At 47.5% G+C, this 17,368-nt stretch overlaps 1 protein-coding gene across 2 annotated transcripts in view; it reads right to left on the bottom strand.

The window, feature by feature from the left end:
* Nucleotides 1–16,645, bottom strand: part of RPS6KA5 (ribosomal protein S6 kinase A5) — a 60,339-nt gene extending 43,694 nt beyond the window's left edge. Inside the window, exon 1 of one of the 2 annotated variants that reach the window (XM_040412113.1) lies at nucleotides 16,429–16,645. In XM_040412113.1, coding sequence (XP_040268047.1) covers nucleotides 16,429–16,486 — 58 coding nt within the window. In that variant the 5' untranslated portion in view covers nucleotides 16,487–16,645. Of the gene's footprint in view, nucleotides 1–11,494; nucleotides 11,500–16,428 lie in introns of those variants that run through there. The other variant, XM_040412115.1, reaches the window with a different exon arrangement.
* Nucleotides 16,646–17,368: the final 723 nt, after the last annotated feature.

The raw sequence follows: 17,368 nt of genomic DNA, 5'->3' as shown, positions 1-17,368 counted from the left end.
TGTGATAGATCAGAACACAATAGTCTAAGTCGGTTAAAGTGAAATAAGAAAAATATATAAATAAAACTATTGTTTAGAAATAGAAAACAGAAAATTGCCATGTGCGTATGTATTCACCCCCTTGGTTAGGAAGCCCATAAAAAGCTCTGGTGCAACCATTTACCTTCAGAAGTCCCATAATTTGTGAAATGATGTCACCTGTGTGCAATCTCAGTGTCACATGATCTGTCATTACATATACACACCTTTTTTGAAAGGCCCCAGAGGCTGTGATACCTACCGTAAGCAAGAGGCATCACTAACCAAACACTACCATGAAGACCAAGGAACTCTCCAAACAAGTAAGGGACAATGTTGTTGAGAAGTACAAGTCAGGGTTAGGTTATAAAAAAATATCCAAATCTTTGATGATCCCCAGGAGCACCATCAAATCTATCATAACCAAATGGAAAGAACATGGCACAACAGAAAACCTGCCAAGAGACGGCCGCCCACCAAAACTCACGGACCGGGCAAGGAGGGCATTAATCAGAGAGGCAGCACAGAGACCTAAGGTGACCCTGGAGGAGCTGCAGAGTTCCACAGCAGAGACCGGAGTATCTGTACATAGGACGACAATAAGCCGTACGCTCCATAGAGTTGGGCTTTATGGCAGTGGCCAGAAGAAAGCCATTACTTTCAGCTAAAAACAAAGGCACGTTGTGAGTTTGCGAAAAGGCCTGTGGGAGACTCCCAAATGTATGGAGGAAGGTGCTCCGGTCTGAGGAGACTAAAACTGAACTTTTCAGCCATTAAAGAAAACGCCATGTCTGGCGCAAACCATCACATCACCCAAAGAACGCCATCCCCACAGTGAGACATGGTGGTGGCAGCATCATACTGGGGGGACTGGGAAACTGGTCAGAGTGGAGGGAAAGATGGATGGTGCTAAATACAGGGATATTCTTGAGCAGAACCTGCACCTCTCTGTGCGTGGTCTGAGGCTCGGACGGAGGTTCACCTTCCAGCAGGACAATGACCCCAAACACACGGCTAAAGCAACACTTGGGGGGTTTAAGGGGAAACATGTAAATGTGTTGGAATGGCCGAGTCACAGCCCAGATTTCAATCCCATAGAAGATCTGTGGTCAGACTTAGAGATTGCTGTTCACAAGTGCAAACATCCAACCTGAAGGAGCTGGAGCAGTTCTGCAAGGAGGAATAGCCGAAAACCCCAGTAGTAAGATGTGGGAAGCTCATAGAGACTTATCCAAAGCGACTTGAAGATGTGATTGCTCTACAGAGTATTGACTTTAGGGGGGTGAATAGTTCTGCACATTGACTTTTTCTGTTATTTTGTCCTATTTGTTGTTTGCTTCACAATAAAAAAAAAAAAAAAAAAAAATCTTCATAGTTGTCGGCACGTTCTGTAAATTACATGATGCAAATTCTCAAATAATCCATGTTAATTCCAGGTTGTGAGGCACCAAAATACGAAAAAAGTCAAGGGGGTGAATACTTTTGCAAGGCACTGTATATAGCAAGATGTGCAGATCCTGCTGCCCTATCCTATGGCCGATGACCGACCGCACTACAGAATATTCATAAAAAAGTTGTGTGCAGACTGGCTAAATGGTACATATGGGTACGAGGAGTGATGCCAAAGATCTAGCTGAAAAGGCTTTGTCACCTTTTGACCTTTACCAGATCCCATAAGGGCATTATCCTAAATATGTCAGAAGAGCTTCAACTGAAAGCTTACTGGAGATACAGGGTACATACTGGTACTATATACTGGAGATACAGGGTACATACTGGGCCTATATACCATATTTACTGTATACTGGAGATACACGGTACATACTGTAACTATATGCCATGTTAACTCTATATACCGTATATACTGGAGATACACGGTACATACTGGTACTATATGCCATGTATACTGGTACTATAAACTGTAAGGCTTTTAGAGATACTTTTATAACCCTTTCCAGCTTTATGCAAGTCAACAATTCTTAATCGTAGGTCTTCTGAGAGCTCTTTTGTGCTTCTTGTGAAAAGCAAACCCAGAACTGGTGTGCGTTTTTTATAGGGCAGGGCAGCTGTAACCAACACCTCCAATCTCATCTCATTGATTAGACTCCAGTTGGGCGACACCTCACTCCAATTAGCTCTTGGAGATGTCATTAGTCTAGGGGTTCACATACTTTTTCCACCTGCACTGTGAATGTTTACATGGTGTGTTCAATAAAAACATGGTAACATTTAATTCTTTGTGTGTTATTAGTTTAAGCAGACTGTGATTGTCTATTGTTGTGACTTAGATGAAGATCAGATCACATTTTATGACCAATTTGTGCAGAAATCCATATCATTCCAAAGGGTTCACATACTTTTTCTTGCAACTGTATATTAAAACATCATTTTTCTCAGCAATGCGGGCAGATATGAACATGGGACCAACACAGATGCCTTCAGCTGCCAAGAGCACATGTAATAGGTCAGCCAGTGTCATAAGTACAAAACTGCTGACAGATGCCCTTTAATGTGACCCTGCAGCAGAACCCAAAATAAAAGGTGGCACCACCATGCTTGTGTGACCATTAACCAAGCACCCTTAGCAGTTCACACTACAGTACTCTTCACAATATATTCTAGAGCTACATGGTACATACTATAGTAGTATGTACCATAGGTATATACGGTTGGTACCTGGCATACACTTCAAACACCCAGGATACGCCATAGGTACTAGGGATAAAATGCAGATACCAGGGATGCACTATACAGTATATACTAGTTACACTGTATTTCATTACATTTGCTACTTTGCTTCTCGTAGGACGGGCAGTGATGGGGTCTAGAATAGAATAGTAACAAGGCGTTCAGGACATGACGTGGTTAAACCCATCAGGGCCTCTCCACTATTTCATTATGGGAAGAGAACAGTATGTTCTAGCACAGGGAGGCAAGCAATTAAAAGAAAGCAATCCACAATTCTATTAAAATAATAGATGGTGTCCCAATCATTAATTGGATGCTGCGCTGACAGTGTCATGGATGAGGATTAGTATTTTAATTCCCTGTTCCAAAACTATTAGGTAAAGAGTAGAAAACCTCTCAGCTTAAACAATAGTGGAGCACCTGCCTGCCACGTTTACTGCCAGCACGGGGCATATCCAGTGTCGGCCCACCAGTAAAATGTACTGTATGGATACATCGAAATATTTCCTGCTCACACAGCAGCAAGACGCTACAAGATGATTGATTATGGGGGTCCACGTTGAGAAGGCAAGTCCCTGGGAAAGGAGGACACTGGATGTCCTGCCTCTGTACCTAGAAATCATCTGCGCTACAGTCCTGATCAAAAGTTTAGGACCACTTGAAAAATGGAAAAAAATCATATTTTACATTGTTGGATCTTAACAAGGTTCCAAGTAGAGCTTCAACATGCAACAAGAAGAAATGGGAGTGAGACAGAACATTTTTTGAGCATTCAATTAATTGAAAATAACGACTAAACTGAAACAGGCTGTTTTTCAGCTGATCCAAATTTTAGGACCACATGCCTTTAAAAGGCCAAATCTGTGCAAAGATATGGATTCATTGTCATTCTCTGTCAGGTAGTCACACGTTGTCATGGCAAAGGCAAAAAAACTCTCCCTTTTTGAACGTGGTCGGGTTGTTGAACTGCATAAGCAGGGTCTCTCACAGCGCGCCATCGCTGCTGAGGTGGGACGCAGTAAGAAAAAAAATTTCATCAGCACTGAGCCGGAGGATCCAATTGGCTGTCCGTCAAGACACTGGACGATCCTCGGCCCAAATTAAGGCCCTTACTGGTGCTGACTGCAGCCCCATAACCATCAGACGGCATCTGAGACTGAAGGGCTTTCAAAAACAAAAAACGTCTTCAAAGACCTCGTCTCCTTGAACGCCACAGAACTGCTCGTTTGGACTTTGCAAGAGAGCACCAAACATGGGACATTCAAAAGGTGGAAGAAAGTTTTATTCTCTGAGAAAAAATGTAACCTTGATGGTCCTGATGGTTTCCAACGTTACTGGCATGACAAGCGGATCCCACCTGAGATGTTTTCTACGCGCCACAGTGGAGGGGGCGCCATAATGGTCTGGGGGGCTTTTTCCTTCAGTGGAACAATGGAGCTTCAGGAAGTGCAGGGGCGTCAAACGGCCGCTGGCTATGTCCAGATGTGGCAGAGAGCATTCCTCATGACTGAGGGCCCTCGTCTGTGTGGTAACGACTGGGTTTTTCAACAGGACAACGCTACAGTACACAATGCCCGCAGGACAAGAACATCACTCTTTTGGCCCATCCTGCGTGTTCCCCTGATCTAAATCCAATTGAGAACCTTTGGGGATGGATGGCAAGGGAAGTTTACAAAAATGGACAACAGTTCAAGACAGTAGATGGCCTTCGTGCGGCCGTCTTCACCACTTGGAGAAATGTTCCCACTCACCTCATGGAAACGCTTGCATCAAGCATGCCGAAACTAATTTTTGAAGTGATAATCAATAACGGCGGAGCTACTCATTACTGAGTTCATGTTTGGAAGTTGGATTTCTGTTTTGGGGGGGTTTCGTTTTTTTTTGGAGGTGTGGTCCTAAACTTTTGATCAGCTGAAAAACGGCCTGTTTCAGTTTATTCGTTGTTTTCATTAAATTGAATGCTCAAAAAATGTTTTGTCTCCCTCCCATTTCTTCTTGTTGCATGTTGTTTTGTTTCGAAAATTGTTTCTATTGGTTTTAAAACAACGAAATTGTACACTAGTTGTTTGCCCAACCAGGGCAGCCATATAAGTATACAACTGATGCAGTACAATCAATGAGAAAAGCAACTTAAAAGAATAGGAGGGGGAAGAGGAAGGTCCGAGGGGAGAAGAAAGGGTGGGGATGAGGAAGTTGAGTTTGCTGCAGTTATGTAGTACATGGATAAACAATTAATAAAACATTGGTTTATGTGCTCACAACCAGTAATCCGTAAGTTTGTTAGTTCGAGAAATCCCTATATTTTTTCCAAGGTTTCCATATGGCTTCAAATCGTGGTGGCGTTCGGGTCTCCCAGTGTGCAATTTGCTCAAGGCGGTATAATTGATCACACCTTTGAATCCAATGTTTGGAAAGGCTGGCTATTATAGGGTGCTTTTTCAGTTCGTCGAAAGTTGGGATGTCATTATCTGGGCATAGAGATAAAACCGGTGTGGTGATAGATTTGGCTCTGTCAGATAGGGTTTCCCAGAACTTAGTTGAGGAGTGGCAGAGGACATCACAAACCTGCATCGGGGTGAGGTAATTTGGTAATAAGTGATCTTTCCATTTAGAGTCTTTCCACATGTCTAAAGTGTATTTAGTGATATTGTTATATGTTTGTAGTTTACCGTTCTTTTGGGATTGGTCCAGGAAGATTAAAGAATGAAGTGGGAGGTTTAACATATTGTCTTCAGTGATTAGGTCTAGTCGGTTCGAGTAAGGTCTTAGCCATTCTAGGCATCTAAGAATGCTTTGTGATAGGTATATAGTTCCGGGATACCAAGCCCACCATTCGTGGGGTGTTGTGACATAAGTGTGAGAGGTAGTCTAGATCTCTTACCACCCCAGAGGAATTTTGATAGGATCCCTTGCATTTTTGCAAAACAAGCTTTGGGGATTGGAAGAGGCAATGTTTGAAGGTAGTAAAGAACGGTGGGCAGGAGTACCGTTTTAATGAGCGTCCTGCGACCAAACCACGATATAAATGGAATATCCCAAGAACTTATCAAGTCTTCTAATCTTTTTGGTAGTGCTTGAAAATTATCTCGAAACAAATTAGAAAAATCCGGTGTTAGTGTTATCCCTAAGAATACTATCGTGAGCGTTGTTTTTCACACATCACTTCTGCGTTTCGTGAAAAAAGCAGCATGTTCTATATTCTGCGTTTTTCACGCAGCCCTGGCCCCATAGAAGTGAATGGGGCTTCAGTAAAAAACGCATTGGATCCGGAAGCAAGTGCGGATGCAATGCGTTTTTCCCTGATGGTTGCTAGGAGATGTTGTTTGTAAACCTTCAGTTTTTTTTATCACACAAGTGAAAAACGCATCAAAACGCATTGCACCCGCGCGGAAAAAACTGAACAGCTGAACACAATCGCAGACAAAACTGACTGAACTTGCTTGCGAAATGGTGCAAGTTTCACTGAACGCATCCTGACCTAATCCGTCACGTCCGTGTAAAAGAGGCCTTAGGCTGGATAATGTGCTGCATGTACACTGCCTAGTTACCCCTGTGGGCTTGTCCGAGCCTGGACATATCCCACAATGTAAATGCATGCTATTACTTATATATTACACTCCAGAGCTGCACTCACTATTCTGCTTGAGGATTCACTGTGTACACTTGCTTGGCTGTTCTCAGAACCCCATAGAAAAATGAACGGAGCATGCTGGGAGTCGTAGTTGCTGCTGGAGGTTAGCCATCACTGTTATAGAAGGTCGAGTAAAAAGGAAAACGCCTCTTCTGAGACAGTAATGCAGGATAATGATGGGGGAGTAGTTTAAATGGGGTTATCCAACCCTAAAATTCCTCCCTATACGCCCATGCCCCTCACACAAGTTGTACTTACCTGGCCCCACCCCGACACCACGTTGCGTGTTTGAAAACATCCGGCAACATGGGGGGCAGCCTGACGGGAACGAGCCTCCCTAGTGTCACTCACAATGCTAGGGAGGAGCGCAATGAGCGACGGGGAGATGCAGCGGCAGCCGTCCGCGCATCAGTGCCAGGTAAGTATAACCTGTGTGAGGGGTCCGGATGTTTGAGGAGGCATTTTAGGGGTTGGATAACCCCTTTAAGTTTAAATGTAATATTGCTACAGGGGCTGCAGAGAACCCTGACCCCATAAGAATCTCCTCTGCCTAATGAAAGCGCAGCAGCAGATTTTGCATTGGGGTCTAGGCGCTTGCAACTAGGCCCGGCGAGCGGCTTCCTTCAGTCGACTACAAGCCCCTTGATTCCCCCCATTACTTATAATGGCAGCTGTGCCACGAAAACCAGCGGCGTGCATGTCCCCTTCTCTTGCGAATATCGCTGAATGGCTCCTTCTAACATCTCGATAGTTTACGCTGTCGCCTACACAGCCCCAGAACTGCAGCAAGAGGAAGACTTTCACTGTTGTGCAGTGAGGAAAATCCCGGGGCTCCCGCCACCCTCTTATGTTTCCTCTTCTTCTTCTTTTTATTTGTTCTCAACCCAAATCCTTTCTAATGAAAACTTCCTCTCCATCTGCTAAAACAGATCACTTTGTGCCTTCCTGCTGAGCTACATGTGAGTACATGAAATGTTTGTGCGATTCAAGAAAAAGAGGCAAGGATCCAGAGCTGCGGCAAGGACCCTACGTGGAGGGGGGTAGAACCACAGGTCCCAGGGTGCCACAGATTACTCGTAGTCAAGTGCCCACCTCATTCACTGACCCCCTGTGGCTGAGGTTTGTGAAATATACTGTGTCCCGGGGACATCTGCTGCATTAATTCCTGAACACGTTCAATCTTGGCATGGGGCTTTGCAGGGAGATAAACAGCAGATTAAATAAAAAATTAAAAAATAAAAACGCTTCAGTCCATGTATCTGCTGGGTGTATATTATACCTGCACCCATCTACTGGTCGATACGGAAAATCAATGGGCTGATAACAGGGAACGAAGGTGCGTATGTTCGTGAAATCGCCAGGACGTTGCCCTGAGTAAACAGGGGACGTGCCACCTACAATATGCAAAGTGATTGAGGGCCGAACGATCGTAATTAGTGTTGAGCGAACTTTTAAGTTCGGCGTCTAAAGTTCGGGTTATCGAAGAATCGCGTTATGGATTCTAAATTCCGTTATGGTCCGTGGTAGCGGAATCCATAACGCGATTCTTCGATAACCCGAACGTTAGACGCCGAACTTAAAACACAAGTTCGCTCAACACTAATCGTAATGATGATCATTCGTGCATCTTGCATCGGGCCACGTGAAAGACCCTTCAAAGGCGTTGTCCCATTACAACTCAGGCCGAGTTCACATCTCCTTCAAGGAGATCCGTCACAGAGCACCGCCAGATCCCGCATTGACTGTAATGAGGTCCGACTATGTTCCGGACGCTTCCAGCATAAACGATGCATTCAACAGTTTTTTGTCCGCCCAACAGCTGGCATTTGTGCCGGATCAGGCACTGGGATCTCCATGTACGAGGCCATATTCCTTAGGGCTCATTCAGATGGCCGTAGTGTTTTGTGGATCCGCAAAGCACGGATACCGGCCGCGTGTGTTCTGCATTTTGCGAAATGCACATAGCCAGCGCTGTGATAGAAATGACTATTCTTGTCGGCGATTGCGGATAAGAATAGGCCTTGCTCTATCTTTCTTGCACTGAAATTAATGGGTCCGGACCCCGTCCGCAAAATTGTGGAACGGATGCGGACCCATTCATACGGTCGTCTGAAGGAAACCTTATCCACAGGATACATGATAAGTGTCTGATCGGCATGACTCCGGCTGCTTTGGCTCCCAAGTTTATATGGAGCTCCAGCGGTCAAACCATTAAAGATCAGACACTTATCCCCTATCCATTTACCACATGCAACTGTTGCAGCCAATCACTGGTCTCTGCGGTCTTGTGCTGCACACCACCGAGACCAGTGGTCATGTGCCAAAAAACATGACATCAAGGCAGGATCGGCGGGATAGGAGGAAATATCACATTTTTTTGTCTTGTTTCATCCCTGCCCTGCCTTTCTTCGTGTTTTTCATTTTATTCGGACAGTCCCTTTAATGGAACGACATACCACGTAGTAGTGCATGTGTACTTTACAGTACGATTCATAGGCCGGTTGTGTAAGCACGGGCTAGGATACCTATTGGCACAAGCGCTTCATATGTGTCCTGACTTGTCCACGACCAGAACAGTCCTACATTCCTGAATAACCAGGTGCTGTCTAAAAGCTTTCTACATGCATATATGGCCAGTTCAAGATCTCTGCTTTCTGTCATTGACTGAAAACAACCTACCCTCCATAACTGAGGGTTTGCCACAGTTGTATCCAGTCTAAATAATCCTCTGAAGTAACTAGTCTGGACTTCAGGCTGATGACAAGTAGCTTCCAAGGTAGATCTGATGGGAAGAACAGTCCTGCGGGAAAAGCTAAGGGTACTTTCACACTAGCGTTATTCTTTTCCGGCATAGAGTTCCGTCCTAGGGGCTCAATACTGGAAAAGAACTGATCAGTTTTATCCTAATGCATTCTGAATGGAGAGCAATCCGTTCAGGATGCATCAGGATGTCTTCAGTTCAGTCTTTTTGCCTTTTCAGGACGGAGATAATACCACAGCATGCTACGGTTTTATCTCCGTCCAAAATTCCGGAACACTTTCCCATTGAAATGCATTAATGCCGGATCTGGCCCTGAGTGTTTTGGCAAAACGGATCAGTTTTTGCGGTCTGCGCATGCTCAGACCGCAAAAAAAATGTGAAAAAAAATAAATGCCGGATCCGTTTTTCCAGATGACACTGGATAGACGGATCCGGCATTTCAATGCATTTGTCATACGGATCAGGATCCTGAGCCGTCTGACAAATGCCAACATTTTGCATGCGTTTTGACGGATCCAGCAGGCAGTTTCGGCGATGGAACTGCCTGCCGGGAATCCTCTGCCGCAAGTGTGAAAGTACCCTAATGTCCCCCATCAAAACATCAGACGCTATGACAAGTCAAGGTGGCCGAGGTCATTTCCAGTGTGCAACAGATCCAGCGCTGCGTCGTAGTTTCTGCTATAAACCATGACAGATGTGAACAGAGCCTTAGCAACAAAAGGTCAACGTGTCCTTTCCGTTTTTTTTTTTTTGCAGCCTGTATGCAGAACCATTCACTTCGATGGGGGTCACAAAAAAAAAAAGTTAATGACAGTGTGAATTCCGTTTCCGTATGTCCTATTATTGTCCGCATTACTGACAAGGATAGGACTGTTCTATTAGGGGCCAGCTGTTACCTTCCGTATTTTGTGCGGATCACAAAATACATACGATCGTGTGCTCGAGCCCTAACTGTAAGATTATCTGAGCTGTGAAAATGAATAAGTTTGTACAAGCATGCAATTGCAAATTATTCCTTTCATTAAGGGCCCATTCACACGACAATATATTTCTGTCCGCATCCATTCTGCAATTTTGTGGAATGGATCCGCACCCATTCATTTCAGTGGGGCCGCAAAAGATGCAGACAACACACCGTGTGCTGTCCACATCCGTACTTCCGTTCCGCGGCCCCGCAAAAAAGATAGAACATGTCCTATTGTTGTCTGTAGTTGCGGACAAGAATAGGCATTTCTACACAGGAGGAGGACGTTCCAATCCGCAAAATGCAGAACGAACAAGGCCGGTATCCGTGTTTTGCGTATCCGAAATTTGCGGACTGCAAAACGGATAAAGTCATCTGAATGAGCCCTAAGGGAGGGACTTTCTCCCAACTTTCATTAGCTTCTGATGCGTACAGCACTATGGAATAGGTTAGCGCTATACTGCAAGAGCATTGCTGCATTAAAACGGCTGGGGGTGCGTGGTGTCGGACCCCTGCAGATCAGAGAGTGATGGCCTGTCCTGAGGATGAGAGATCACCTGTAATAAGCAGGACAACCCCTTTAAGTGTCTGGCCTGAGTAAGGTGACAGGCGTATCCGTCCACGCATTATCCGGGTTGCCTCCGCATAGCACACGGACCCGTTAAAGCAAATTGTCTGCCGTTAGAACGTGCACAGACACTCGCGGCATGCGCCATTCTTGTCCTTTTTCCACCCAAGACTCATTCATTCAAGTGAATTGGTCCAGAACAGCCCAGGATGCCATACAGATGTCCTTGTGTACCCTTCACTGAAGTTCTGCCATTTTATTTATGAACCAGGAAGCTCGGGATGAACAAATGCAATAGGTGCTGCTAAAAGACGAGAGGGCACAGACTGAAAAGCAAAAAAAAAAAACCCAAATGAGTCTATGGGGCCTCCTTTAAAACAGGACGCAAGTAACGTGCAGCAAGCATCGGGCTGGTTATGGATGCTGCAGAGCAACGCTCATAGTTCTGCAGTCTCCGCTCAGCGTCGGACCACCAGATATCAATACTGAGTGCTCCAAGCTGCTAATACCCCCCAAAACACTGCGTGACGAAAACCGACCCTTCTGCGAGGAGACAGAACAAAAGCGGCTAATTATAAATCTTCGTCAGACGAGAAAGCATAATCCCTATTTATAAACTCTATGAACCATCATTTTCCACACCCTGCAGCTCAGGCAATGCTATGAAGGGGGGGTCCTTAAATGATGGCCACCACGGGTTACCAAAACATGGCGGAGAGGTAGAAATCGCTGATCCTGATGTACATGAGGATCGGATAGTGAACAGATGGGGCGATGGGACGAATCTGGGCGTACACACAGGCATGGCGTGCCTGCCGTCAATGTGTTCCCTGTACAGCACAGCAATGAGCGAGGCGCTGGAACCGCTCCAGGAGAACAGACAGTCGCAGAGACGCTCGCACGCTCGAAAAGGAAAACAGATCCCGTTTAGACAACAAACGCTGCTCTAATCTTCCGGTGACACATATGGACATGGGGGGCAGCGGGGACCTCCGCAGACGACGAGGAAGCGGCAGGCCACACCGCGAGATTGCCGGGTTACCAAGTATAGAAAACAACACGGCACCAGAAGCTACGGTATAAAAATACTAAATTAAAAATACTGCACATTTCTATCATTTTCAAGATCCCTGCTTGCTGACAATGAATGGAAGCATTCTCACTTCTCCTGTTGTAGTATCTACATGCATTTCCCATGTAATAATGACTCTGGAACATCTATTCTTATGACTCTATGTTGTGCCATTACTTTGGCATTTCTACTGAAATTTTATGAATGAATTTCTAGCAGCTTGCAGTAAAGGTACAGCTGGGTGTTACCAGTTGGGGGCGCGTCCCTGCGCAGTTTGACACTGGCAGCACTTGTAGGACATAATTCAGACTCCCCATCTATTGGTAACGCCCAGCAGTACCTTTACAGCAGAACGCTGGCAATTTATTTTTAAACTTCTAGGAGGAATAATATAGGAGTGATAAAAATAGATGCTCCAGGATGATTATTATTACAAGGGGAATGCAAGCAGTTGCTAAAACTGACGTGCCAAGAGAGGGGACGGGTCCTCTTCAAATACAGAGGCTGAAAAGTGGTACCGATCAGCTACTTCTCACAGCTGAGGGTTTGCTGCAACTGTATCCAAACCACAGGTTTGCAATATAAGAGCTGCCGTCCCCGGAGTCCAGGACAGGAGAGAGTTGTGCTCCCGCTCCTACGCAAGTTCTGTCAGCTGGGTAAGCAGGACTAGGACAGCACAAGTTTCCAGCCTCTGAATGCAGACAAGCATGTCCACATTCACCGACAGCGGGCAGAGATCCTGAGAATTCTGTTCACACTTCTAGCAGGAGCCGGCATCATATAAAACAGTGCAACGCGCAGCGCCCTCCTTCCCTTCAAAAGTGCGGACACCCCAAGGACCCTATTATACGCCGCTGGAGTGCGTCGGGTGCCGTTGTCTAATGAAATCTGTCAGTCACAGTATTAGGCTACATGCACACAGCCGTATGTGTTTTGCGGTCCGCAAAAAAAAATAAAAAATTATGAAATTCGTATGCCATTCGTTTTTTTTTTTTTTGCGAATCCATTGTAACAATGCCTTAAGCCACATGCACACGACCGTGGTGTGTTTTGCGGTCCGCAAATCACGGATCCGCAAAACACGGATGGCGTCCGTGCACGTTCCGCATTTTGCGGAATGGCACGGACAGCTTTCAATATAAATGCCTATTCTTGTCCGCAAAAAGCAGACAAGAATAGGACATGTTATATTTTTTTAGCGGGGCCACGGAACGGAGCAATGGATGCGGACAGCACACGAAGTGCTGTCCGCATCTTTTACGGCCCCATCTAAGTGAATGGGTCCGCATCCGAGCCTCCAAAACGGCGGCTCGGATGCGGACCCAAAAAACTGCCGTGTGCATGAGGCCTAAAACGGACAAGAATAAGACATGTTCTATTTTTTTTGCGGGGCTACGGAACGGACGGTGTGCTGTCCGCATTTTTTTCGGACCCATTAAAATGAATGGGTCCGCATCCTATCCGCAAAAAAAAAACGGAACGGGGACAGGAACAAACGACGTTCGTGTGCATGTAGCCTTACAGTGCTAGGACCAACGCGTTTGCATCCACGGATTGCTGGGCTGCACATGGACTTGGTTTACTTCAAGTTGAAAGTACAGGTGCAGAGCAGCAAGTACTGTTAAGGGTCCAATCACACGTCCGCAAATGGGTCCGCATCCGTTCGGCAATTATGCGGAACAGGTGCGGACCCATTCATTCTCTATGGGGATGGAATGGATGCGGACAGCACACAGTGTGCTGTCCGCATCCGCATTTGCGGAGTGCGGCCCCGATCTTCAGGTCCGCAGCTCCGCAAAAGATAGAACATGTCCTATTCTTGTCCGCAGCTGCGGACAAGAATAGGCATTTCTATAGGGGTGCCGGGCGGGTGTGTTGTGGGTCCGCAACACACCACGGACGTGTGAATGGAGCCCGCAAGCTGAGAATGGAGGTTTTCAGCCTCTGAATGTAGCATGTTCCCGTTCACTGACAGGGAGCAGAGATCCTGAAAATTGAGTGGAAATGAAAAACAAAGACTATTAGAAAGCTTTTTCCCCACCCTGCATCCTGCAGTTCAGGCAATGCTATTGGGGAGAGGGGGTCCTCAAATAATGGCCACCACGGACTACATAATAGCACCATACAGTAAATACATTTTCGACCAATCAGGATCCAAAGCGTAAATACAGCGCATGAACAGTGAGTCCCGAGATCTCAGATCAGGTTATAGAGAGCGCCTTATAGACCACAGAGCATCACTATTTTATAGTTTATGTACTCATACAATCTGCGTCACTTTGGAAATACATTACATGTCTCGCGGTTCTGCTGGCTGGTTTTGGAAACAGTCAGCAAGCATGTGGACAAACCATCACACGTCCGTGGTGTGTTGCGGACCCGCCCGGCACCCCTATAGAAATGCCTATTCTTGTCTGCAAGCTGCGGACAAGAATAGGACATGTTCTATCTTTTGCGGAGCTGCGGACCCAAAGATCGGGGGCGCGCTCCACAAATGCGGATGCGGACAGCACACTGTGTGCGCTCTGCATCCATTCCGTCCCCATAGAAAATGAATGGGTCCGCACCCGTTCCGCAAAATTGGGTGTGGATGCGGACGTATGAATAGAGCCTAACAGGTTCCGGTGGTATTTTGTACTTTCAGGGCGGTTTTATTGCAGAAATCATCAGGACAGGAGACAGACTTGTGCCGCTGCATTCGCATCAGAGGCCTTTCTAGGCTGGATACAACTAGAACAAACCCTCAGCTGTGAGAAACATCAGGGCAGGTTTTTAGCCAAAACAAGATTTTTGTAAACTCACTGACAGCAAGCAGAGATCTTGAAGATGGTAAATAATTCGGAGGTTATGGATGCAAAAATACACGCCAGGCAATAAATATAAAAGAATATTTACAACATTGGGGGTCGACGGCAGTATGTGCCCCCCAAGATGAAGGGGAAATTCTCCTGTGAAGGCACTGGGAAGGGGGGGTACAGGAAGATATGGGTGCAGGATGGCACTAAGGGTTGTCAGGCAGTGTAATAGCCGGGTATACAAGATGCCAACAACGGCATGTGTGTGATACTATGTATGGGTACTTGAGGGAAGGCACAGCGATGTCAGGAGTACTGTACTGTACATGTGGTGACACTAGGTTCAGGAGTACTGTACATGGGGTGACACGGAGGGGGGTCAGGAGTAGCGTACATGGGGTGACACTGAGGGGTCAGGAGTACTGTACATGGGGTGACACGGGGGGGGGCAGGAGTACAGTACATGGGGTGACATTGGGGAGTCAGGAGTACTGTACATGGGGGAGTCAGGAGTACTGTACATGGGGTGACACTGGGGGGTCAGGAGTACTGTACATGGGGTGACACTGGGGGGTCAGGAGTACTGTACATGGGGTGACACTGGGGGGTCAGGAGTACTGTACATGGGGTGACACTGGGGGGTCAGGAGTACTGTACATGGGGTGACACTGGGGGGTCAGGAGTACTGTACATGGGGTGACACTGGGGGGGTCAGGAGTACTGTACATGGGGTGACACGGGGGTCAGGAGTACTATACATGGGGTGACACGGGGGTCAGGAGTACTGTACATGGGGTGACACTGGGGGGTCAGTAGTACTGTACATGGGGTGACACTGGGGGTTAGGAGTACTGTACATGGGGTGACACTGAGGGGCCAGGAGTACTGTACATGGGGTGACACTGAGGGGTCAGGAGTACTGTACATGGGGTGACACTGAGGGGTCAGGAGTACTGTACATGGGTGACACGGGGGTCAGGAGTACTGTACATGGAGTGACACGGGGGTCAGGAGTACTATACATGGGGTGACACGGGGTGACACTGAGGGGTCAGGAGCACAGTACCTGGGGTGACACTGGGGGGTGAGGAGTACTGTACATGGGGTGACACTGGGGGGGGTCAGGAGTACTGTACATGGGGTGACACGGGGGTCAGGAGTACTGTACATGGGGTGACACGGGGGTCAGGAGTACTATACATGGGGTGACACTGGGGGGGGGGGTCAGGAGTACAGTACATGGTGTGACACTGGGGGGGTCAGGAGTACAGTACCTGGGGTGACACTGGGGGGGTCAGGAGTACAGTACATGGGGTGACACTGGGGGGGGGGGGTCAGGAGTACAGTACATGGGGTGACACTGGGGGGTGAGGAGTACTGTACATGGGGTGACACTGGGGGGGGGGGTCAGGAGTACTGTACATGGTGTGACACTGGGGGGGTCAGGAGTACTGTACATGGTGTGACACTGGGGGGGTCAGGAGTACTGTACATGGTGTGACACTGGGGGGGTCAGGAGTACTGTACCTGGGGTGACACTGGGGGGGATCAGGAGTACTGTACCTGGGGTGACACTGGGGGGGATCAGGAGTACTGTACATGGGGTGACACTGGGGGGGATCAGGAGTACTGTACATGGGGGGATAGGAGTACAGTACATGGTGTGACACTGGGGGGGTCAGGAGTACTGTACATGGGGGGATAGGAGTACAGTACATGGGGTGACACTGGGGGGGGGGGAGGAGTATTGTACATGGTGTGACACTGGGGGGGTCAGGAGTACAGTACATGGGGGGTCAGGAGTACAGTACATGGGGTGACACGGGGGGGGGGCAGGATTACCATACACGCGCTGACACTACAAATACACTCAGTGACTGAGGCTCAGCAGTCCGGTTCATGACGTGACTAGGAAGGAGAGAAGCACTCACCGCTCCGGAGCTCATGGGTCACAGTGAGCAGGTCACCTTCCCGGGAGGGCCCCTCCATGACCCGTCAGTCGTACACAGACACAACACGGGGAGACGTTGATACTAGGAATCCTGCGCTGTTTGCCCCGCAGCGCTACCCGCTCCCTCCCTCACACACCCCGGGCGCCGCTTAGCCCCCCGGACCACTACCGCACAGCGCAACCCATCCCCCTGCCAACCAGCGCTACTACCTAGCCCTGGACAGCTCGCCGCACGCTCATTGGCTGGCGCCCAGAAGAAAGGGGCTGGGCCCGACGCGCCCCAGAGATTCCCTTCCTTACTCCCTCTAGGTTGACTGACAGATTGGGCGGAGCAACTGGCACGTCAACAAACCCGAAGACCAATCCCTGGCTAGTATGTGCCCTCCACTACCAACAGCCTTCTCGTTTGTGATTGGACGATTCACCGGCTGACCGTCAGCTGATTGGTTGGCAGGAGTTGTCTGTTGATGAGACGAGTTCCCGCCTTTTTCATGTCTTCTTCAGTCACAGTGCCATTGAGGTAGAATGCTGTCAGTGCGTTCCTGTCAGCCGTGAGGTGACGCGGTCGGTGGTGCTCTCAAATAACGTGCATCCGCCTCACACGTGTACAGAAAATATCTGAATGAAGTGTGGAGTCTATAACATCGTATAATAATAAGAGACAATAGAATTGCAAAGGGGGGAGGGGGGATTTGTGCATTCTTGGCAGAAGAGCTTACGCTCTAACTTCCCACTGCAGTGTTATTGCTTATGTTGCTAATGGTAAACTTTGTGCATGAAAGTAAACGGTACAAATGTAAAATTTAGAGAAAGCGATGGAAAAGCAGACTAATTTTACATATGATATGGAGAAATTAGCAACTTTTCTCGGGGCCCCAATTAGGAAATGTTCACACTGGGCAGATACGGCAAGGCTTTGT

This window comes from Bufo bufo, chromosome 11 (genome assembly GCF_905171765.1).
Source record: "Bufo bufo chromosome 11, aBufBuf1.1, whole genome shotgun sequence".
Classification (NCBI taxonomy): Eukaryota; Metazoa; Chordata; class Amphibia; order Anura; family Bufonidae; genus Bufo; species Bufo bufo.
Note: the sequence above shows the minus strand (reverse complement) of the source record. Positions and strands in the feature narration are given on the sequence as shown.